The 24799-nt window shown below is 47.0% G+C and overlaps 1 protein-coding gene across 1 annotated transcript in view; it reads left to right on the top strand.

Annotated features, from left to right (window-relative positions):
* The first annotated feature begins 341 nt into the window (after positions 1 to 341).
* Positions 342 to 24799, top strand: part of NEDD4 (NEDD4 E3 ubiquitin protein ligase) — a 135681-nt gene continuing 111223 nt past the window's right edge. The window contains exons 1-4 of the mRNA XM_055128166.1: positions 342 to 467; positions 10226 to 10299; positions 11565 to 11643; positions 11743 to 11781. Of these exons, the coding sequence (XP_054984141.1) occupies positions 423 to 467; positions 10226 to 10299; positions 11565 to 11643; positions 11743 to 11781 (237 nt within the window). The 5' untranslated portion in view covers positions 342 to 422. The remainder of the gene's footprint in view (positions 468 to 10225; positions 10300 to 11564; positions 11644 to 11742; positions 11782 to 24799) is intronic.

Genomic DNA, 24799 nt, shown 5'->3' with positions numbered 1-24799 from the left:
CAGAGCCCGCCCCGGGGTGCCCTAGTTCCCGGTGCGGGAAGGTGGGCGCGCCCCCGTGGCGCGCGCCTCCGAGCCGGCCTCAACACGCATGCGCTCCTGCCCCGGGCCCCTACCGCGAAGGAACCCCCCTCGCCCCCCCGCCGGGCCCCGCCGCGCGCCCCCGCCCGCCCCTGCCACGCGCACCCCCGCCGGGCCCCGCCGCGCGCGCCCCCGCCGCGCGCCCCCAGCGCGGGCCGAGGCGCCGCCGGCCCGTTCCCGGGCGCTGCCCGAGCCCAGCGGCGGGGCCGGGCCCTGCGGCCGCGGGCGGGAGCGCCGCCCCCGCTTCCTCCCGCCGCCCGGCCTCCTCCCCGCCGCCGCCGCGCGTCTGGGCGCACAGCCTGGGCGGGGGCCGGCGGGGCCGGGTCGCCGGAGCGGGCGCGGACATGGCCACGGGCGCGCTGGAGGTGCTCGGGCTCCCGGAGGACGAGGTGCGCGGGGGCCGCGGGGCCCGGGCGGCGCCCCGGAGAAACGGGGGGGGTGCAGGGTGGGGTGGGGTGGGGGGCGCGGCCCCGCTGCACGGCGCGGGGACGCGGATCGCGGCGGGCGAGCCCCGGGGGTGGCACCGCGGGGGCGCGCGCGCCGCTTCTTCCCGCCCACCCGCGGGCTCGTGGGGGCCGTGGGGGTCCCCGAGTGGGCAGCGCCGCCGGGGCACGGAACCGGCCGGGACCTGAGCTTGCACGTGGGACGTTCAGGCGCTCTGATGTCCCGCGTTCTGCAGCCCGAGTTCCTTCTCCTCCCCTTTGGCATCGCCCCGCGCGGGAGGAGAGACCCGAAAGCAACAAGTGTCCGGCGCGGGGGCCGCGCCTGCCGTTTCGGGGCATTTACTGGGAGGGTTTTTTTTTTCTTTCTTTTTTTTTTTAAAGCGAAATACTGGAACTTCCCGGAGCTGTTCACTTTGCAAATTCGGTGATATCCTGAATTTGCAATTTGCAAATATCGCTGAGGGTTGAGAAGGACGCACGTGCTTTCGCGGCTTCCCCCGAAAGTGCTCTCTGGGAAGTGCTGCGGTTTGAAGGGAAATGTGATTGATCGCTGTTCTTGCTGGTGGGCTCAGACGGGGGTCGGGGGGTTGGATGCGAGAAGAAAAGGCCTAGTCCAGGGCTGGGATGAGGTGTTCCGGCGGGTGGCCAGGTTCCATCCCCAGCAAGGCTCCCGAGCTTCAGCAGGAGTGATCCCTGAGCATTGTCAGATGTGCTCCCCCCAAAAGATACGGGGGTGGAGGGAGGAGGGGACTTGAGAGGCTGTCCAGGGGCTAAGGAGCCTGGCTCAATACTCAGGGTTCCATCTGGGGCAGTAACCCCTGAGCAGACCAGGATGGGACCTGCCCCCCAAAAAATTGACAGAGAGAGAGAGGAGAAGGAGAGGGGGGAGGAGAGAGAGAGAAAGAAAGAGAGAGAGAAACCAGTAGGTGGCTGGTTTGTTGAGGGGAATTATATAAAAAGCGTTCTTGACTGCCGAGGCTGCCTTAGGAACCTGTTAGTAAATCGAATCTCCACTGGAAACCCAGCCCATCCACCATGTATTTAAGCTGCTGGTATTTTCTGCGTGTCGCAGGGGTGCATTCTCTCAGTAACTTGGTGTCAGCAAGCTTCTCCCCTTCTCCTTTCCCGCCCTCCGTCCCTCCTTCCCTTCCTCCCTTCCTTCCTGCTTTTTTTTTTTAACCCATACCCAGCAAGGACTGGAGCGATAGCACAGTGGGTAGGGCGTCTGCCTCGCACGCGGCCGACCGGGTTAGATTCCTCCGTCCCTCTCGGAGAGCCCGGCAAGCTACCGAGATGGAGAGTATTCCGACCGCACGGCAGAGCCTGGCAAGCTCCCCGTGGCGTATTCGATATGCCCAAAACAGTCACAATAGGTCTCACCATGGAGACATTCCTGGTGCCCGCTCGAGCAAATCGATGAGCAACGGGACGACAGTGCACTGCAGTGCTACCCAGCAGTGCTCAAGGTGTACACCTGGCTCTGTACTCAGGGATCATTCTCCCCGGTGCTTGGGGGACTAGTTGGGGTGCCCAGGACCCCACTCTGGTAGGCCGTATGTAAGGCAAGCGCCTGACCCCCTGGACTATCTCTCTGGCCCATGTGGGCAGTTTTGGCTGGGCGTCATTGAGAATGATGAGGTGATGCAGCGAGAGTTGAAGAGCTTCTTGCCCTCAGAAGGGAAGCAAAGTGGTGGGGACAAATACTGGCAGTCTGATGGTTCCTCGGGACCAAGCCAGTGCCGGGGTAGCTCGGGCATCCCCGGTACGGCAAGACCCAAGCAGCGTCGCATTCTTGGTCCGTGTGCGGAACTGCCAGCAGCAGGGTCCTGGGGCCACCTGAGAGGCAAGAGTCCTTTACCCCCGCCACACACACCTAAATGTTAATATTCCAGGCCCGGCCCCCCTCGTGCTCTATAATGAACAAATCCGAGGGAAGGATGCTCTGTCCTGTCCGTGAGGGTAACGGCCTCATCAGGAGGGCAGTTGTCCGCCGCAGATACCCTCAAGCTGGCTGCCCAACAGGCTGGCTCTGGGTTCTCTCTTGGTCCTGCTGTTGCTCTTTCTGAGAGGTGGGTGCTGCTCATCAGGGCTCCGAGGGCTGAGCTGGCTGATCCAAGATGGTCGCCAAGCACAGTGGCTGCCAACACCCACTCTTGGTCCTATATCTGTCTTTACACTTAGCCCCTTTCCACATCTCTGCCGTTTCCAGTGAAATCCAACCACTGGTGATGCGGTGACAGTTAGTGGGTCATCAGTGAGCATCTGTGGCAGAGGCCTGAAGCTCCCTTTTTTTTTTTCTTTCTGGGTCACACCTGGCAATGCTCAGGGGTTCCTCCTGGCTCTGCACTCAGGAATTACTCCTGGCGGTGCTCGGGGGACCGTATGGGATGCTGGGAATCGAACCTGGGTTGGCCACGTGCAAGGCAAATGCCCTCCCCGCTGTGCTATTGCTCCAGCCCCTGCACTTTTAAAATTTTCTCTTTGGGACACGCCTGGCGGCGCTATCCTGGCTCTGGGCTGAGTTGGGGGAGGAATTGGACCTGGGCCCCTCCTCCTCCCTTTCCTCCTCCCTTTCCTCCCCCCTCTCCTCCCTCCCACTCCCCCACTGAGCTTGATGAAGGAGCCTTATGTAATTCTGGGCAGTTTCCTGGCTTCCCAGTTTCTATTTTCAAGATGGGGCTGAGGGGAGAGGGGGGGTCTGTCCGCTTTTTGGTTCATGATTCAAGTCTCTTCATGCTTCTCGTGTTTATTTCAGCCGCACTGAGGAGGAGGTGTAAGATAGGGAGACAGAGACCTGGTATGAAGTGTGGGCTCCCTCCTCTTCCTTCATCACCAGGGTTAGCCATGCAGTGTGCATGTCGGCCGCCCTGCCCTGTGCTGGCTAACGCTCAGGATCTAGGGAGTGAGGAGTGCTTGCCTGTTTTTGAGAGGTCTGCTGAGAAGCTTCCTGGCACAGTTGCAATTACTAGAATTCCTCCTTTTTTTTTTTTTTCTGGTCTATAATACCAAAAGAAGAAGCCTAAATATCTAGCAGATGGACCTAGCTAGCAGCAATTTCTCACCTCCCCCCATATTAATTATTTTATTTTAGTTTTAATTATTGTAATTTGGGTCACATTTATAATAGTGTTAACTGTTTATGGACTGGAGCGATAGCACAGTGGGTAGGGCGTTTGCCTTGCACGAGGCCAACCTGGGTTCGATTCCTCCATCCCTCTCCGGGAGCCCAGCAAGTTACCAGGAGTATCCCGCCCGCACAGCAGAGCCTGGCAAGTTCCCCGTGGCATATTCGATATGCCAAAAACAGTCACAACAAGTCTCACAATGGAGACGTTACTGGTGCCCGCTCGAGCAAATCGATGAACAATTGGACAACAGTGCTACAGTGCTGTAATAAATACCAAAAGGGACTTAGACCCTCACTCCCCATCCTCCATAAATGTGTCATAGGTTTTTTTCTGAAACACACAGACTGGGAATAGGCAGCCCTCTGCTGTTGATTAAGAGTAAGGCCGTTTTTTTTTTTTTTTTTCTGATCCAGAGGGGGAAAAAAATAAAAAAACGAAAAAAAAAAACAATCAGAGATGATTCTGGTTTTTCATTCGCAGCCGAACAAGGAGAAAATTGAAGAAACTGATGGTTGGATAGAAAATCATGAGAAAACTTTAGTTCTCATGTAATGAAAAGCCACACACTCATACCATATGATCTGCATACGCAGAGTTTGGGTCACAGAAGTGGGAGATGTGCTTTGTATGTGAAACTAGAACACGTGCTTTGTATGCGGGAGCTCTGGGTTCTGATCTCTGGCACCATAGGGTCCCCGGAGCACCACTGCGTCTCTCAAAAAAACTTGAGGATTGAATTTTCCTGTTGTGGATTAAATTTTCCTCGTCTTTTTTTTTTTCTTTTTGGGTCACACCCAGCGATGCTCAGGGCTGACTCCTGGCTCTGCACTCAGGAATTCCTCCTGGCGGTGCTCAGGGGACCCTGTGGGATGCTGGGAATCGAACCTGGGTCGGCCATGTGCAAGGCAAACCCCCCACCCGCTGTGCTATCGCTCCAGCCCCCTTTCCTCGTCTTTTACGTTTCCGTTTAGTAGGAGAAGGTCATGGCTTCACGCGCAGTTTTCTATCAAAAGCCTAATGAAGCGAAGAATTCATGTAATATAATGTATACCCAAACTGTCTTGCCAGTTTCTTAAGCTTGCGAGTGGGGGGTGAGTCTCACTCACCTTTGGCGAGAGCAGGGTTGATGCCGTGGCTCAGTTATCAGCGTCCTTCCTAACCACGAGTCCCCAGCTTCCTCGGGCGCCGGTGCTGGGGAGCAAAACCTGTTTCTGAGGCCCCTGTGTGGAGCATGCGGGTTGTAAACTGGTTGTAAAATAGGTTGTGCCCACAGGAGTGGCACTTACTTGAGATGTGGGAAGGAGATGAAATACAGAGCCTGACCTTGTGTTCCCTTGGTTCTCTTGGAGTTACCCGCAGGAGTGCTGGCTGCTTTTGTGGGTGCTGATAGGAAGTTGCAGAAGTGGTTGCCAAGGCTTTCTAGAATGCAGTTTCTTGTATTATTATTTTTATTTTTTGTTTTTTGGGTCACACCCGGCGATGCACAGGGGTTACTCCTGGCTCATGCACTCAGGAATCACTCCTGGCGGTGCTCTGGGGACCATATGGGATGCTGGGAGTTGAAACCCGGTCGGCCGTGTGCAAGGCAAACACCCTCCCCACTGTGCCATTGCTCCAGCCCCAGTTTCTTGTATTCTTAAATGGGACAGACTTGGTAGATTCCTGGTTCCTTGGTTCTCTGATGACAGTGACAGCTTAACAGCTTCTTGGGGGGACTAGTTTTGAGGGGGTTTTGTGTGCTACCTTTGGCCTCATTGGCTTTTCTGACTATTTTGTAAGCACTTAATTCCATGAATTTAGTCTTCTAAAAAGCGATTTCTGGGCTGGAGCGATAGCACAGCGGGTAGGGCGTTTCCCTTGCACTCGGCCAACCAGGGTTTGAATCCCAGCATCCCATATGGTCCCTTGAGTATGGCCAGGGGTAATTCCTGAGTGCAGAGCCAGGAGTAACCCCTGTGCATTGCTGGGTGTGACCCAAAAAGAAAAAAAAAAGCGATTTCTGTTTCTGACATGTGAAACTTGACTTAAACAAGGAAAAAGAGGAAGGAAACAGAGACGAAAGCGTCTGCATTGCCAGTTTGGCAGTAGACATCCCACACACAGAACGCAGATGTCTGTATTTTGCGGACTTTGTGGGACTTTCTTCTGAAAGATGGTGGGACTCAGGTGATCTTATATGGTGCCTGGAATTGAATCTGAGTGGGCTGCATGCAAGGCTAGTGTCCTACCCATTGTACCTCTCTGACCCCAAGCTAAGGAATTTTGATTTATTTTTTAAAAGTTTTTCACAAGAATTTATCACTTTTACTATTCCAACACCCATCCCACCACTATAACACCTTCCCATCACCATATTTCGAAGGTTTTCATCCTGACTCACAAAGCCTGCCCCCAAAGCAGTACTTAAATAATTTTATTTTGTAGTGCTTGTTATCGGGCCTGGGCCTCCTCCACCCAGATCCCGCATTTTCCAGTAGTTTGGCAGCCATACCCACAAACTGCCCCCAGTGGCATGTGATCCTATCAACGGCCAAGATCCAGAGACTATAAAACAACGCTCCTGGAAGCGACCTCTTATAGCCTAGTTTTCCCTCTCAGAGAACCTGGCAAGGTACCGATAGCATCCTGCCCGCACGGCAGAGCCTGGCAAGCTCCTCGTGGTGTATTCGATATGCCAAATACAGTAACAATGATGGGTCTCATTCCCCTGACCCTGGAAGAGCCTCCAATGCAGCACCGCTGGGAAGAGCAAGTAAAGAGAGGCTGCTAAAATCGTAAGGCTAGGATGAATGGAGACGTTACTGGCACCCACTCAAGCAAATTGATGATCAATCGGATGACAGTGATAGTGATACAATGCATACTTTTTTAAAATTAATATATTATTTTTATACAGACATAAACTTCTGTGATTATGTTTCAGTCATACAGTGTTCAAGTATCCATCACTCCACCAGTGCCCATTCTCCACTGCCAGTGTTCCCAGTATCCCTCCCGCCACCCCCCACCCCTTCCCACTCCTGCCTCTATGGCAGGCACATTCCCCCCCCCCCTCTCTCTCTGGTGTTATGATTTGCAATACAGGCACTGAGTAACCATCATGTTTGATTTCTAACACTATTTTGGTAATCTCTAGGGTCTTTATTTTTATTTATTTATTTATTTATTTATTTATTTATTTATTTATTCTTGTTTTTTGGGTCACACCCAGCAATGTTCAAGGGTTACTCCTGGCTCTGCACTCAGGAGTTACTTCTGGCGGTGCTCGGGGGACCATATGGGATGCCGGGAATCGAACCTGGGTCGGCCGTGTGCAAGGCAAATGCCCTACCCCTGTGCTATTGCTCCAGCCCCCTGGGGTCTTTATTTTTATGACCTTTGCAAAGTGAATGTCTAACTTTATTTCTGTTTTAAATACCCCTTATTTATTTATTTGCCTAATTGCTGTGATAAGAATTTCCAGTCTAAGTTGTTTTGAACCTGGGTCGGCATGTGCAAGGCAAATGCCCTACCCACTGTGCTATGGCTCCAGACTGATACTTTTTTTCTGTTTGTTTCATTGAGAGTTTTTGTTTTTGCCCCCCCCCCTTTTTAATTGAATCTCTGTGAGATACACAGTTACAAAGTTTTTCCGCTTATGGTTTCAGTCATACAACATTTCAGGGCCCATTCCTTCACCAGTGTACATTTCCCACCGGCAGTGTCCGCAGTTTCCCTCTTGTCCCCTCACCCCTGCCTGTCTCTGTTGCAGCACTTTTCTTCTCTGTCTCTCTGTCTCTCTCCCTCTCTCTTCATTGAGAGTTTTAAATCGTGGATGATCGTTAGTCTTGTTGAAAGCTTTCTCTAGATCTATTGATTTATCGAAGTAAACAACATGCAGTCATTTTAATCAGTCCCTACAGAAAGAATGATTTGTTAAAATCCATGAAGGAGTAAAGGAGGGAGTGGAACTATGTTGAGTTTATAGATTGCAAAGCAGATGATAATATTAAAATATTTCCATCTATAAATGTGAATGACGTCACTTAGCTCTTCTTGATGTTGTCAGTAATTTAACATAATTTTATATGTAAGGCTGGTTTGGGTTTTTTTTTTTCCTTTGTGGTTGGGGCTACAAAGAAAACACAATAGCAATGGTTGTACTGGGATTTACCTCCCCTTTGTGCTCAGGGGTCACTCCTGGCAGTACTCAGGGGGCCATATTCGAAGTATGGAAACTGAGTCAGCTGCATGCAAGGCAAACACCTTACCTCTTGTATTATCTCTCCAGTTGCCTCTAAAGTATTTTCACATTGTCATTGTTACTTCTCTAAGAGCTTTACTTTTGAGTTCTTAATATGTACTGTTTTATAATATTTTCTTATCCATCTTTTAAGTTTTAACAATTTCAGATCTGTAGGATATTATAATGAGTACCTGTCAGAGCAACAGTTGATAATCTATTACTTGTTCCCTTCCTTTGCACACACACACACATAAACCAAATTTTTATTTACTTACTTAAGAGACCCAGGAACAATGCTGGGTCTCATTTCCCTGACTTTGAAAGAGCCTCCAATGCGGCATCATTGGGAAAGAGAAGTAAAGAGAGGCTGCTAAAATCTCAGGGCTAGGACGAATGGAGACGTTACTGAGACCACTCGAGAAATTTGACAATCAATGGGTTGATGATGATTATGATGATGATGATGATGATGATGAACTTAAGAGAAACTTCTAGGGGAGTGGGGTGATAGTACAGCAGGTAGGGTGTTCGCCTTGCATGCGGCTGACCTGGGTTCAATCCCCAGCATCCCATATAGTCCCTGAGCACCCTGCCAGGATTAATTCCTGAGTGCAGCATCGTGGGGTGTGACCCAAAAAACAAAAAACAAAAAAGAGAGAGAGAGAGAAAGTTCTAGGCTTTAATCATCGTTTGTCTCCCAAACACTTCAATATTTAGTCCTCAACGAAAGACACTATACAAAACCTTATAAGAATAATTTATAAGACATTTGGTATTTAATGTAACAGTGTCAATGCGTTATAGTTTTACTTGGCATATAATGTGTGGAATGGGATTTTAAAAATAGTGCCTTTAAAAATGATTATAAATAATTATGAGCTTGATTTTGCATTATACATATGATAATAAGTACATCCATATTGGTTCTAATATTTCAGCTGTAGATTTTCCTGGTAGCAATAAATTCTTAGTGTAATTTTTGGGGCGAGGGCCTTGGGTCACACCTGGTAGTGCTTGGGGCTTGCTCTCAGCTCTGTGTTCAGGGGTTGTGTCTGATAGTATACTTGCGGGACCATTCTTGGGATTGAACCTGGGTTTCCATACTGATCATGCATTGCACATGCCAGACCATTGAGCCTGCCATAATTTAATTTAATTATCTTTTAAAGAAGTTTTACTGGATCACCGTGAAATACAGTTACAAATTTGAATGATTGCGTTTCAGTCAAACAGTGCTCGAGCACCCATCCCTCCACCAGTGCACATTTCCCACCATCCTTGTTCCCAGTGTTCCGCCCGCCACCCCCACCCTACCCACTCCCTGCCTCTGTGACTGGTACAATCCTTCTATCCTTCTTACTCTCTCTCTCTCTCTCTCTCTCTCTCTCTCTCTCTCTCTCTCTCTCTCTCTCATTTTGGGCATTATGATTTGCAATGCAGATACTAAGAGGTCATGGTATTTGGTCCTTGGTCTACTTTCAGCACGTGTCTCCCATTCTGGGCGATCCCTCCAATCATCATTAAATTACTGGTTCCTTCTCGGTCCCAACTGCCTTTTCCCCCAGCACATGGGGTCGATTCCCAAACCGTGGTGTGATCCTCCTGGCCCTTATCTCTGTTGTCCTTAGGTGTTAGTCTCATATTATGCTACTTAATATTCCACAGATGAGCACAGTCCTTCTCTGTCTGTCCTTCTCTTTCTGACTAATTTCACTTAGCACGATACTCTCCAGGTCCATCCCCTTATAAGAGCCTGCAATAATTTTAAGCTATTATTTTTCCCTTTCTTTGTAGATAATCAGGTCTACCATAAATAATACTTTCATTTTCTCGTATGTCTTTTTAAAAAGGTTTTCTCTTGGCTCCGCCTACTGGTGCTGAGAGCTTACTGCCACCTCTTCACTTAGGGATCACTCCTTGTGGGACCTTGGGGAACTGTTTAGGGTGCCAGGGATTGAATCCTGTTTGACCATGTGCCCTACCTGCTGCATTATCTCTCCAGCCCAAATGCCAAACGGAATTAATTATTATTTTTTTTTGCTTTTTGGGTCACACCTGGCAATGCACAGGGGTCACTCCTGGCTCTGCACTCAGGAATTACCCCTGGTGGTGCTCAGGGGACCATATGGGATGCTGGGAATCAAACCCGGGTCGGCCGTGTGCAAGGCAAATGCCCTACCCGCTGTGCTATCACTCCAGCCCCAAATGGAATTAAGTTTTGAAAAATGATTCCACCAACTAAATATCTGGATTAAAGTATCTGGATTACTTTGTTTGATATATACACATATTTTTAAGTGCGTGTCATGGAGAAAATATATGAAAATAAACTGTAAATTTTTACATTTTAGGAGAATTCTCGGATTGTAAGGGTGAAAGTTATAGCTGGAATAGGACTTGCCAAGAAGGATATCTTGGGATCTAGGTAAGTGAACTTAAGTTGAGCTGTCATTTTTAAAACATTTTACTTGTGTTTTTCCCTGAGCTTTGGCTGGATGAGAAATGGATTATGACTACTAACAAATTGTTGTATGAGATCTAATAATATTTCCAAATGGTTGCAGTTCCAAATAAAGTTTGTGAGATGAATTTAGTATTTTGCTTGCTTTGTTTTATCCATGCAAAGATACGCCTTAGAGCAGTGGTTAGACGATGTCACGGGGATGTGGCCAGAGCTATAGAGCAGTGGGCAGGGCGTTTGCACCTCGTGGTTGGCCTGGGTTCAATCCCCAACACCTGGAACAGCGCCTGACGTCAGGGGGGAGGAACAAAGCAGCAAACCCCAGCCGGGGCTCATGTTTGGACACAGGGAGTCTCGCCCACTGAGGTTTTTGATTTCTTGAAATTAGTCTGAGTCTGATTGTTGAGATAGCACAGCGGGTAGGGCGTTTGCCTTGCACGTGGCCGAACCGGGTTCGATTCCTCTGTCCCTCTCGGAGAGCCCGGCAAGCTACCGAGAGTATCCTGCCCGCACGGCAGAGCCTGGCAAGCTACCGGTGATGTATTCGATATGCCAAAAACAGTAACAACAAATCTCACAATGGAGACGTTACTGGTGCCCGCTCGAGCAAATCTGTGAACAACAGGACACAGTGATCAATGAAAGGAAGAGATGAGATTGTACAGAAGAAGGAGGAGGGGATTTCTGATGGAGATTGGTGTCTACCTGGGATGCTGGGAAAAAGGAAAATTTTATCATGGAGAAGTCAAGTGTACAATTTCTTTTGCTATGTAAACTAAATATCCTAAGATTTTTCTTCTTCCTATCTTTTTTGTAGAGGATTGCGTAGCACATAATTTGAACTATAAGAACTTTTATTTTGTAAAGAGTTTGTATCCATGAGATAACTTGGGTCAATCTGGAGTCTTACAAAGCTAATCTTGAGTATCATTGAATTAGCAGTCTTGATTTTAAGACAATAAAAAAGCAAATAAAAGTTCAAAATCTAGAATGATCAGACATCATTAAATTGTGATGAAAAGGTTATTTCTGATTCTTTTTTACTAACATGGTATCACTTTTAAACAAGACACAAAAATTATAGGATTTTACTCCTGCTCTTACTTTTAAGTATGGAAATTGTTGTAGATATTGTTAACAAGAAAAATTCTGTGACTTTTGCAGTTTAATTAGTCTGAGTTTGAGATAAGAAATAGTTAAATTTACTTAATTTTGCTTTATTTTAACAGTGATCCTTATGTGAGAGTGACATTGTATGATCCAATGAATGGAATTTTTACAGGTGTGCAAACGAAAACTATGAAAAAGGTTAGACTTAGCAATATTCAAAAAAATTTATTTACTTTGTTTTATCTTATATTACAAAATGTAAAAATATTCATTAAGCTAATATTTATTATATTTCAGACTTTGAATCCAAAATGGAATGAAGAAATACTATTCAGAGTAAGTATGTATTTATCACATTGAAAAAACAAAACAGTTTTCTTAATACATTAGTTTTAAGTTCCGCTGTGTGATCATTTAAAATGTATTGTAAGAGGGGGGCTGAAACAATAGCACAGCGGGTAGGGCTTTTGCCTTGCATACAGCTGACCTGAGTTCGATTCCCAGCATCCCATATGGTCCCCCAACACCGCTAGGAGTGATTCCTGAGTGCAGAGCCAGGAGTCACCCCTGAGCATCGCTGGGTGTGACCTAAAAAGCAAAAAAATAAATAAATAAAATAAAAAATGAATAAATAAATAAATAAAATGTATTGTAAGAGAATTTTCTTTTATTGATTATTTATTTGGTTTTAGAGTTACATCCAGCTGTCTTCAGAGCTTGCTCCTGGCTCTTCACTCAGGGATCACTCCTGGCAGCTCTGTGGACCATGTGGGATTCTGGGGAATTGAACATGGATCAGCCATGTGCAAGGCAAGGCCTGAACACTGACCCCACCCGCTGTACTATATCTCTCCAGACCCAGTATGTTTAAAAATAGTGTTTCAGGGCTTGGTAGGGAGCATCCCATTTGGTCCTCTGAGCACCACCAGGGCTAATTCCCGAGCGCATAGCCAGGAGTAATCCCTGGGCACTGCTGGGTGTGGTCCCAAAACAAAATAAAATAATTTTTTTAAGTGAAATCTGGATATCTTCGGGATGATAAAGTCCTGGAGCCATTTATCTTGTCTGGAAAACTATAAAATAAGTTCTTCATGAAGATACTTAAAAACTAAATTTAGGATGACCATATACTCATAAATGAAACTTTCAGAGACTGTGATTGTCTTATTTAGTAATTTGGGTGTTTTCCCTTCAAGATGATGTGAGTTTTCATGTCTCTCCAGTCACATGTTGACTAGATTGGAGGTCCAAGCAAGAGGTAACGATGGCTGTCAGTACATGGATAGTTACATTTTTGGTTTGTATTTTGGGCCATACCTGGCGATGCTCAAGGATTTCCTGGCTCTGCATTCAGGGATCATTTCTATTGGGCTTGGGGCCCATATGAGGTGCCAGGGATTCAAGGCGGGTTTGTCGTGTGCAAAGGATGTGTCCTACCTGCTGTACTATCTCTCTGGCCACAGGCACATTTCTTTTTACATGCGTTTTATTCTCAGAGATCAATCTATGCTCCCCCGCTCATCCCACCTTGCCTTACAACCAAGGCTAATCAGCAGTTATGTTGCTGAAGTTAACCTGAGCTACAAACAGCCATACACAACTTTAAAAGCTGAGCCCAAAATTTCAAGGACCTTAACTGTGCCCAGAATCACTGTAGCACTGTAGCACTGTCGTCCCGTTGCTCATCGATCTGCTTGAGCGGGCACCAGTAATTTCTCCATCTTGAGACTTGTGGTTACTGTTTTTGGCATATTGAATATGCCACGGGGAGCTTGCCAGGCTCTGCTGTGTGGGCGGGATACTCTTGGCAGCTTGCCGGGCTCTCTGAGAAGAATGGAGGAATTGAACCCGGGTTGGCCAGGAGCAAGGCAAATGCCCTACCCACTGTGCTATCGCTCCAGCCCGCCCAGAATACACAAAATCATATTCAAAATGTGTCCAAAACAATCGATGAACACAAAAATTATGAATAATTGGGATCAGGGAGATGGATCATCAATCAGAGGTATGCCTTGCTGTGATACTGAGGGAATGGCCCTTCTGAGCACTGCTGAGGGTGCCCCTGATGGCTCCCAGCACCAGTCGGGTGGCCCTGGAGTTCCCCAGTACCAAAGGGCCCATGCTACCTCATAGACTCAGACCCTAGGTTTGAAATGACCAAGTATCCCTGGGTACTGCTTGGAAGCTTCCTCTAACTTCCAATAAAGGAAGAGAAATATGACTGACTGTCAGAAGATAGTCAACAGGTGCCAGTCCCGAGATGGTCTAGATGGTGTATCACTGTCACTGTCATTCTGTTGATTGTCGATTTGCTCGAGCAGGCCCAGAACGTCTCCATTCATCCTGGTCCTGAGATTTAGCAGCCTCTCTTTACTCGTCCTTCTCAACAGGGCTGCACTAAAGACTCTTTCAGGGTCAGGGGAATGAGACCCATCATTGTTACTGCATTTGGCATATGAATACGCCATGGGGAGCTTGCCAGGCTCCCGTGTGGGCAGGAAGCTCTTGGTAGCTTGCCAAGTTTTCCGAGAGGAAGAACTAGGCTATAAGATGTCTCTATAAGAGACTCGATAAGATGTTTAAGATGGTATAATTATTTGTTTTTTTTTTTTTTTTTTTTTTTTTGCTTTTTGGGTCACACCCAGCGATGCTCAGGGGTTACTCCTGGCTTTGCACTCAGGAATCACTCCTGGCGGTGCTTGGGGGACCATATGGGATGCCAGGGATCGAACCCGGGTCGGCCGCGTGCAAGGCAAATGCCCTACCCGCTGTGCTATCGCTCCGGCCCCGATGGTATAATTATTTGTAATGAAAGCTTTTAGAGCACGCTTGATAATCATTTTAACCCACGAGAGAAGATAAATGTTTTTGAAAATTATCCCAATAAAGAAATAGAAGCTCTAAAATTGAATAAAATAGAATTAGTAAACTTTATAATATGATTTTAATATAATTTGTAATTTAGTTCATCCAGCAACTTTTTCTTTTTAATTTCTAAAATTAAAAAGAAAAAGTTGCTGCATGAGCTAAATAACAAAAAGGAAAAAACAGTGAGAAGAGTCAGTGAACTTGAAGATGGATTGTTAGGAATGATGTAATCTTAAGAATGGTAAAATAGAGGTTATTATGCCACCAACAGTTAACCTGTACCTGTGGGGCGAGTGCATCCGCAGCCTGATGGTGCCTTCAGGCTTTCTGACACCCCAAAATTGCCTCTGTGCCTTTGGCCTGATCCCAACAACTTGGGGCCAAGTTCACCTGTAACTTAAATGACCAAAAAGTTAGGCATGTGGGAGCCATGCCCACAAACCACCTCCGACTCAGCTATATAAGCTCATTTATTGGCCTTATTTCAGAGACCTGTAGATAAATCTCAAAAGAGATCAAAAGCCACAGTTAACCTTGGACCCATGCATGGCTGAACAGACTGGGGTAAATCAGAGGCGGGAGGGGGGCGGGATTATACTCACTAAGGTATAATCTGCTGAACATTCTGTTTTGTGACTGAAATCCCCAGGCTTTCACGGAGTTGAGGTGGGCTACCTCCCCCCACTTCCCAATACACATGGAAGCACTGTCAGTCACCCCCATGAACCAACTCCAGTGCCAACATTTAAGCTCTATTACTGGCCTTGCTTCCAAGACCCATAAACAAATCTCGAAAGAGATCAAAATCCAGAGACACAGCAGTGAGTCCTGGAAGATATTACAGAATGGGAGATCTCTCTGGGCCCCATACCGAACTAGTTTTACCCGGGCACCCCAGATGGAGCAGGTGCAGTCTCCCGACTGACCTATTCCAGATAGAATCCTGTGACCTATAGCTTCCAGAAGCAAGGCCCAGGTATGTGGGTTCCAGGACTAAATGTCCATGCTGCGTGGTGGCAGAGGTGCTGGGATGTCCCTCCCTGGTCCCTGCCTGCTTGTCGGCCTGACTGTCAAACCCACAATGTGCCTCGTGGCACCATCTTAGCGCACCAGTAGCCCTGGTCCAGAGATGCCCAATTGAATCCCAAAATGGATTAGTGCCCTACAGAAATGTCTCCGGAACCCAACCATTTGCAGTCTAAGATCCCAGAAGCACGTGGCTGCAGCACCCAAGATATTCAAAATGAGCAGTGGACAATAAATGAACTAGCATGTGCCCCTGGCAGGCAGGCTTGAATAATGGTGGGAAAATTTGAGCAAAACATAATGCCCAAAAGTAGAGAGAGAGTATTGGGGAAATTGCCTGCCATGGAGGCAGGGTGAGGACTGGGATGGGGGAGGGGGAGAAGATGTACTGGGGACACTGGTGGTGGAAAGTGTGCACTGGTGGAGGGGTGGGTGTTCGATCATTGTACCTGAATCTTGAACATGAAAGCTTTGTAACTGCATCTCATGGTGATTCAATTAAAAAAAAAAAAGTAATGTGGAGTTCATGCCCAATTCAATCAGCTTAATCAATGGCTGAAAAAGCAGTGCTCCTACATTAAAAATAAAATAAAGGAAAAGAATGGTAAAATAGAGACTGGGAAAATAGTTAAACCTGGGATCCTATGATCAGTATTACACAGTTCTAATACTTAAAGTGATTCAAGCTATGAATTTCTCTTCAAAAGCTCTGATGAAACAGCAAAATTAAACACTCAAATAAAAATTAAATTGAGTCAGAATTCTCCATGTAAAAATATTATGACACTCAGAAAAAGAGTGTCATAAATGTATTCTGAGCTGAGGGAAAAGAGAATTTTGCCACCAGACTGCCCTTAAGAAAATATTAAAGGGCTAAAAATCTGGAAAAAACCAGAGTGCCCAAAAACAGATGACTGGTTAAAGAAACTTTGGTACATCTACACAGTGGAATACTACGCGCTATTAGAAAAGATGAAGTCATGAAATTTGCACATAAGTGGATCAACATGGAAAGTATCATGTTGCTCAAGCTTAACTGGCCTCTACGTTACATTCCCGTCCAGTCTGTTGTGCTCCTACAGGGATGTGAGTATTGTAGAGTTTGAAGATGTTGCGTGACTGTGAATGTGACACGCACTCCAGAAAACCCAGACTGTTTATCTGGGCTGTAAGCTTGCGTGGTGGCATCAGTGCAACGTGGGTGAAAGTCTCCCACCCGGAATCCGAGAAGGTCCAGAGTTTTCAACCAAAAATAAACCTGAGTGTTAACATTTCTGGCAGGTTAGTGTCTCTCCGGAGTTCAGTCGTGAGGTGGTGGGGTCCAGCCGGGGGTGTGTGTGGCTGCGGGCTTCGGCAGGGCGGGAACTTGGCCTGTCCCCTCCCAAGATCACACTGGGTCCCAGCTGGGGACTGGTGTATATCTGAGAATTTTTTTTTTAATCATATTATGTATACTTTTGTGCCAGTAATTTTACCTACTTAAGCAAGTAAAAGGCCAGAATAACCCCAAATCAGTTGTAATAAAAGTCACTGTCACTGTCATCCCGTTGCTCATCGATTTGCTCGAGCGGGCACCAGTAATGCCTCCATTGTGAGACTTGTTGTTACTGTTTTTGGCATATCGAATACGCCATGGGGAGCTTGCTGAGGTGATAGCACAGCGGTAAGGCGTTTGCCTTGCACGCGGCTGACCCGGGTTCGATTTCTCCACCCCTCTTGGAGAGCCCAGTGCTGCCGAGAGTATCTCGCCCGCAAGGCAGAACTTGGCAAGCTCCCCATGGAATAAAAGTGAGAAATAGAAATATATTACAGAAATTGCATTCTAAATTAAAAATTAAATGATAATTAATTATCCAACTATTTTTGCTATTAGGAAGGATGCTTAAATGTCAGTACTGTGGTTTACAGATGTTAACACAAAAATTAGGAAGGATGGGGGCTGGAGCGATAGCACAGCCGGTAGGGCATTTGCCTTGCATGTGGCCGACCCAGGTTCGATTCCCAGCATCCCATATAGTCTCCTGAGCACCGCCAGGAGTAATTCCTGAGTGCAGAGCCAGGAGTAACCCCTGTGCAACGCCAGGTGTGACACAAAAAAGCAAAAAAAAAAAAAAAAATTAGGAAGGATGGGGCGGGAATGCTATTACAGCTGATTGGGCGTTTGGCTTGACCCCAACAGACCTGGGTTCAATCTGTCACATTCCATATGATCCCCTGAGCATGCCAGAAGTGATCTGTGAGTGCAGAGCCAGGAGCAAGTGCTGGGCACTGTCGGGTGTGGCCCAAAAACAAAAACAGGAAGAGAGAAAGTTATTTGTAAGTTATAAACTTGAGCCAGAACTCTGTTGCCTTTTGCTCTTTAAAAAATAAATAATTTCACTATTGCCAAATATTTTAGCTGGATTGCTATATTCTGAGATCACAGGCTGTACATTTATTTCAATCAGAAATATATTGCAGGGCCGGAGTGATAGCACAGCAGGTAGGGTGTTTGCCTTGCATGTGACTGACCCAGGTTCGATTCCCAGCATCCCATATGGTCCCCTGAGCACGCCAGGAGTTAATTCCTGAGTGCATGAGCCAGGAGTAACCCCTGTGCAGTGCCAGGTGTGACCCAAAAAAAGCCAAAAAAAAAAAAGAGAAATATATTACAAGGGTCACTGGATATTATTGGTATGGATCAATGCTCATGGGTGACTGTACTTGAGTACAAAGGACACTGTTATGTGGAGTCCCCTCTTTTCCTTTTTGTCCTTTGTATCATTAATTATACATAGCACAAGATGTTTTTTCGGTTGAGTATAAAAATATCCGCCGGTATTTTGCAGTTCAAGCTTACTGAGCTGGCAGAGAGCCACATGGAAATGGTGAGCAGAAGTTAAAAGGGCGCCTGTATGTCTTGGGGAAAACACGAAGTTCAAAGGAAGTTTTGTGGAGAACTGAGATCGGTGGATTGACAGGGAAGGGTCCACATGGAAGTCTGTGCTTCGAGGGCTGTGAGGTCTACCCCATGGCAGGAACATACGGCAGACCCAACCCTCTCCTATCCTAGCCTGTCACTCAAATCCTACCTTTATTTTATTTTATTTTATTTTTGGTTTTTGGGTCACACTCAGCAGCGCACAGGGGTTACTCCTGGCTCTGCACTCAGGAATCACCCCTGGCGGTGCTCAGGGGACCCTATGGGATGCTGGGAACTGAACCCGGTCAGCTGCGTGCAAGGCAAACACCCTACCCTCTGTGCTATCGCTCCAGCCCCTCAGCTCCTACCTTTAGCCTCCAGGTAGTGAAGAGTAGATTTATTGACATCTGCCTGTGTGTTCATTTACATACCTGCATTGTTTGCAGGCAGTGTACTTGGATATGATAGATCATGTTAGGAGCCTTCTCCCACAGTGCTCGGGAGTCGTGGGGATAGTCACTGGGGCTCTGTGGATCTGGTGGTTCAGTGCTTGGGCTGGGGGTGTCATTGCAACCTGGGGCGTGCTGGCAGTGATCGGGAGGTGGCAGGGTTGTCTTCAGTGGTGCTCTGGGAGCATGCAGTGCTGGCTGTGAGACTCGGGGCCTCCCATGTGTAAGACCCGCACTCCAGTCTTGTTAGAAAGGAAAATAACCTGTGATTTTATTCTCCACACAACTGTTACCCATTGGTGATGTTCTGGCATTTTTGTACCTTATGTATTTTCTACCGAGAGTATGCATATAAAAGATAGATGCATACCTCTCAGAGAGCCCGGCAAGCTACCTTGAGTATCCAGCCTGCATGACAGAGCCTGGCAAGCTACCCGTGGCATATTCAATATGCCAAAAACAATAACGATAGGTCTCATTCCCCTGACCCTGAAAGAGCCTCCAATCGTTGGGAAAGACGAGTAAGGAGAGGCTGCTAAAACCTCAGGGCTGAGTGTAATAGAGATGTTACTGGTGCCCGCTTGAGTAAATCGATGAACGGGATGACAGTGATACAGTGATGTATCTTCTTTTTTCTTTTTTTTTTCTTTTTTGGGTCACACCCGGCGTTGCACAGGGGTTACTCCTGGCTCATGCACTCAGGAATTACTCCTGGCGGTGCTCGGGGGACCATATGGAATGCTGGGAATCGAACCTGGGTTGGCCGAGTGCAAGGCAAACGCCCTCCCCGCTGTGCTATAGCTTCAGCCCCGAGTGATGTATTTTCTACCAAGAGTATCCCACCCACATGGCAGAGCCTGGCAAGCTCCCCGTGGCATATTCGATATGCCAATAACAGTAACATACGTCTCACAAAGGAGATGTTACCGGTGCCCGCTCAAGCAAATTGACGAACAACAGGAGAACAGTGCTACAGTGCTACAGTATTTGCAGATAATTATATTCTCCTGCCTCCATAAAGGAGGGCGAGATGGTGTTTTCCTGGTCGTGTTTCCCAGGCACTTGGCTAATGCTTGTCACTCTGGTGGTCTCCGTTTCCACGCGGTGAAGTTCCCTGTCAGCTGCGAACCCTGGAGCCCCTTTCTCAAGGTGGTTGAGATGCTAGTTCACTGAGCATCATGGAAGGGACAGTGCCACATGCCCTCAAGTGACTGTCCAGAGGGCATGTTTGGGGGCATTGCCTAAGCCCAAGGGATTAGGAAACTCTAGCATAGAGGATCCTTTCAGCTTCACGTTAATAGACCTTTGCTTGTTCGCTTGGGGCCACACCTGGCAGTGCTCAGGGCTCGCTCCTGGCTCTGCGCTCAGGGCTCCCTGCTGGTAGGACACGGGTATCCCCTGTGCTGATGGGGATTGACCCCGGCGTGGCTGCTTGCCGGGCAAATGCCCTACCTGTGCTTCGGCTCTGGCCCCTTCACATCATGATCTTCAAGTGCCCACTGATGTTAGCAAAAACAGCAACAATTTATTTAATCTCTAAGAACAACAAACAACAAGACTGTTTTTGGGTTATTGCAGAACCTGAATCGAATCCCGTGTGACCAGCCTAGCCACGATTCTCTCGGCTTTCTGTCCCGGGACCCGCCACGTCGTAGCAGTTCCCAATGTCGAATCTTTAGCCAGAGACAGTACCGTAGGGAAGGCATTTGCCTGGCACACGGTCAGACTGACCCTTGGCATCCCATGTGGTCTTCTGAGCCCTGCCAGGAGTGACCCCTGAGAGCCAGGCGTAAGCCTTGAGCATGAACAGGGGTGGCTTAAAAACCAAAACCCAGAACCCAAAACCAAAACAAATGTTGAATCTTCACGTAGTGATGTTGAAGGGCCGTTACGTTAATATAATTAATATAATTAATGTCACATTTAATATCATTTATTGTGGAGGCTACATTCCATGGCACTTGGGGGTCTCCTTGTGACTCTGTGTTTGGGGTTGCTCATGGGAACCACATAGTATGGAGGGTTGACCCAGGCCCCCTGCATGCCGACTGTTTGCCCGAAGACTCACAGAGAACTTTGCTTCACATCTCTTCGGTTGGAATTTATGTCATCTGGGTATTTTTGACCCTGTTATTGGTTGGAGGGCTGGAGCCATAGCACAGCAGGTAGGGCGTTTGCCTTGCATGCGACCGACCCGGGTTCGATTCCTCCATCCCTCTCGGAGAGCCCGGCAAGCTACCGAGAGTATCCCCGACCCACGGCAGAGCCTGGCAAGCTCCCCGTGGTGTATTCGATATGCCAAAGGCAGTAACAACAAGTCTCACTATGGAGACGTTACTGGTGCCTGCTTGAGCGAATCGATGAGCAACGGGACGACAGTGCTACAGTACTATCCGTTAGAGGAATTGGAATTTTCATGAGGCCTGTCAGTGCGGGTGACCATCTATCCCTGGTCTGTGTTGCCATCCGATATTTGAATAAAATCAGAATTCTGTTATCCAGGATGAAGGATTGTGCCCCCCTAATAAAGCACTAAGTATTACTAAAATGATAAGTAAAGTATGGCGTATCCATACTATGAAATTTTCATTGGTTGTTCTTTAAAAAAAAAGTGTGTGTCAATAAAGCTTTAATTTCTAAATAGACTGAACAGAAGAACAAAGGTCCAGGATACTGTATATTTGATATCCCCATTTGTGTAAAAGCAGAAACAAAAAATCGCTCTCATGTACTCATATGGTATTTGCAGAAAATACTTTTTTTGGGGGGGGGTCACATCCGGCAATGCACAGGGGTTACTCCTGGCTCATGCACTCAGGAATTACTCCTGGCAGTGCTCAGGGGACCATATGGGGTGCTGGGAATCGAACCCGGGTTGGCTGCGTGCAAGGCAAACGCCTTACCCACTGTGCTATTGCTCCAGCCCAGAAAATACTTCTTAAGAACTTAAGAAATGACATTTTTTACTGAGGGTGGGACCGAGTTTATGTGTTTGTTTGTTTGGAATTTTCCCCAAAACTATATTTGTCATTTATTTATTTTTGTCGATTAGCAGTAACTGTGCAGAGAAGTAGAAAGTGACAAAACACCAAAAAAAAGGCCAAGATATTTTGTACTTGTAAACTCTTAATTCATTTCAGGCTTTATTTAAGCCTTTAATAAGATGTTCTTACATCAAATAGCCACACATAAATGCCTGTCATGTCATGATTCTTTTTTGTTAAGAATGGAAGCAACCCTAATATCTTCAGTAGAAGAATGGATAAACCAAGTGGTATTTATCCATACAACAGGATGGCATTCATCCATACAGCATTTTTTCATAGCTGTAAAAAATTAAGTTCTGATACAAGTTACATGGCTGAAATGAATGAGTCTTGAAAACGCAAGGCAAGTAGAAGAAGCCAGAGACAGGTTGTGTGGTTCTGCTTACCCTGCCCAGAGTCGACAGCTTAGTAGAGACAGAAAGTAGGTTAAAAGTTCCCCAAACTGGATGCTCTTTCACTGTTGGTGGGAATGCCGACTGGTCCAGCCTTTCTGGAAAACAATATGGACAGTCCTTCAAAAACTAGACATTGAGCTTCCATATGACTCTGCAGTACCACTTCTGGGAATATTCCTGAGGGTGCAAAGAGGTACAGTAGAAATGACATCTGTACCTATATATTCATTGCAGCAGTGTTCACAATAGCCAAAACCTGGAAACAACCCAAGTGCCCTAGAACAGATGACTGGTTAAAAAAACTTTGGTACATCTACACAGTGGAATACTATGCAGCTGTTAGGAGATATGAAGTAATGAAATTTGCTTATAAATGGATAAACATGGAGAGTATCATGCTAAGTGAGATGAGTGAGAAAGAGAGGGACAGACATAGAAGGACTGCACTCATTTGTGGAGTATAGAATAACATCACATGAGGCTGACACCCAAGGACAGTAGATACAAGGGCCAGGGGGATTGCCCATAGCCAGAAGCCTGCTTCATGAGCTGAGGGGAGAAGGCAGATGGAATAGAGAAGGAATCACTAAGAAAATGATGGCTGGAGGAACCAGTTGGGATGGGAGATGTGTGCCGAAAGTAGATAATGGACCAAACATGATGACCTCTCAGAGTCTGTGTTGCAAGCCATAATGCCCCAAAGTAGAGAGAGAGTATGGGGAATATTGTCTGCCATGGAGGCAGGGGGAGGGTGGGAAAGGGGGGGTATACCCAGGATATTGGTGGTGGGGAATGTGCACTGGTGGAGGGATGGGTGTTTGATCATTGTGAGATTGTAACCCAAACATGAAAGCTTGTAACTATCTCACGGTGATTCAATAAAATTTAAATTTTTTTTAAAAAAGGTTTCCCAAACTGGAAATGCTGAGGGGAGACCCCTGAAAGTCAGAGAGCTTCTTTTTTCTTTTTCTTTTGGTTTTTGGGCCATTTCCAGCTGTTCTCTGGGCTTCTCCTGGGTCTGTGGTCAGAGGTCACTCTGGGCAGTACTCAAGGGACCACATGCAGTACTGGGTCTGCTGGGGTCCACATCATGCAAGGCAAGTGCCTTATCTGTTTAACTATAACCCCAGCCCCGAAGTTTCTTTCTTTTTTTTTTTTTGCTTTTTGGGTCACACCCAGCACTGCATAGGGGTTACTCCTGGCTCTGCACTCAGGAATTACTCCTGGCAGTGCTCGGGGGACCCTATGGGATGCTGGGAATCAAACCCAGGTTGGCCGAGTGCAAGGCAAACACCCTACCCCCTGTGCTATCACTCCAGCACCCTGGAGTTTCTTTTTGAGGTGATGAAAATTGTCTAAAAGACTGATGGTGATTGCACCCTTTGGAGATACAAGGCACTATTGATTTGTGCACTTTCTGAGTGTCTTTTTTATTATCATCTAAATTATATCTCAGTGAAGCTTTTTTTGTTTGTTTTGGGGGAGGAGGCACACCTGGTGGTACTTGGGGATTACTCCTGGCTCAGTGCTCAGTAGTCAATCTTGATGATACTCAGGAGACCATATATTGTACTGGGGATCAGACCCTGACTGGCTGCATGCAAAAGCAACATGCTGTATTATTTCTCAGGGCCCCACAATAAAGCTATTTTTCCCCTTCATCTGCCTGCAAAGTGTCCAAAAACATTGCTTCTGGCTCTTTAGTAGTGCACTAGAACACGTTGACATCTGTCAGTATGTTTGGTCTTTGGGATGTTGGTTGCTCCCCTGACATGTGGCGGGACGGGGTGGTCCTCACCCAGGAGTGCTCAGGATTCACTTCTGGCTCTGCACTCGGGGATCACTCTTGGGAGGCTTGGGGAAACCCTATGGGATGCTGAGGCTTGAACCCTGGTTAACCGCATGCAAGCTAAGTGCCCTTCCCTCTGTACTATGGCTCTGCCCCACCCCCGGCATTTCTTCCCTCGAATTTTTTTATGCATTTATAGACTTACATACTTGATTACCATCCCTATCCCTATCTCTTCTGTTTTCACTAAATATAATAAATATTTCTATTAATATGACCTTATAAGAGCTGGAGCGATAGCCCAGCGGGTAGGACATTTGCCTTGGACATGGCCGACCCGGGTTCGATTCCTCCATCCCTCTCGGGGAGCCTAGCAAGCTACCGAGAGTATCTCGCTCGCACGGCAGAGCCTGGCAAGCTACCCATGGCATATTCGATATGCCAAAAACAGTAACAAGTTTCATAATGGAGACGTTACTGGTGCCCGCTTGAGCAAATCAATGAGCAACGGGATGACAGTGATACAGTGATGACCTTATAAACTATTTTGTGGTATTTTATTCCTGTTTTTAATTCTAAAAACTCTTCTCACCAGAGAATTCACACATAACTTACAAATTAAATAGTTTAAAGAGATTTTACTTATATGAAAATTGTCCTCTGGTGCCCCACCTCTCTGTCCCTGTGTGTACTATTTTAAAACTTGCTTGCGTTGGGCCTTTGGTAAGCATTTAATTTAAAAATACCTGTGAACATTTATTTTGTGAATAATTGTTTTAATCATTTTCTTTCCTCTTTGTGATGGTCACATGGGAATTCCTGCGAATTTGAGGCAGGGTCACCTGGGACTGATCTGCTCTTAGTCAGAATCCTGTAGG

This window comes from Sorex araneus, chromosome 2 (assembly GCF_027595985.1).
Source record: "Sorex araneus isolate mSorAra2 chromosome 2, mSorAra2.pri, whole genome shotgun sequence".
Taxonomy (NCBI): Eukaryota; Metazoa; Chordata; class Mammalia; order Eulipotyphla; family Soricidae; genus Sorex; species Sorex araneus.
Note: the sequence above shows the minus strand (reverse complement) of the source record. Positions and strands in the feature narration are given on the sequence as shown.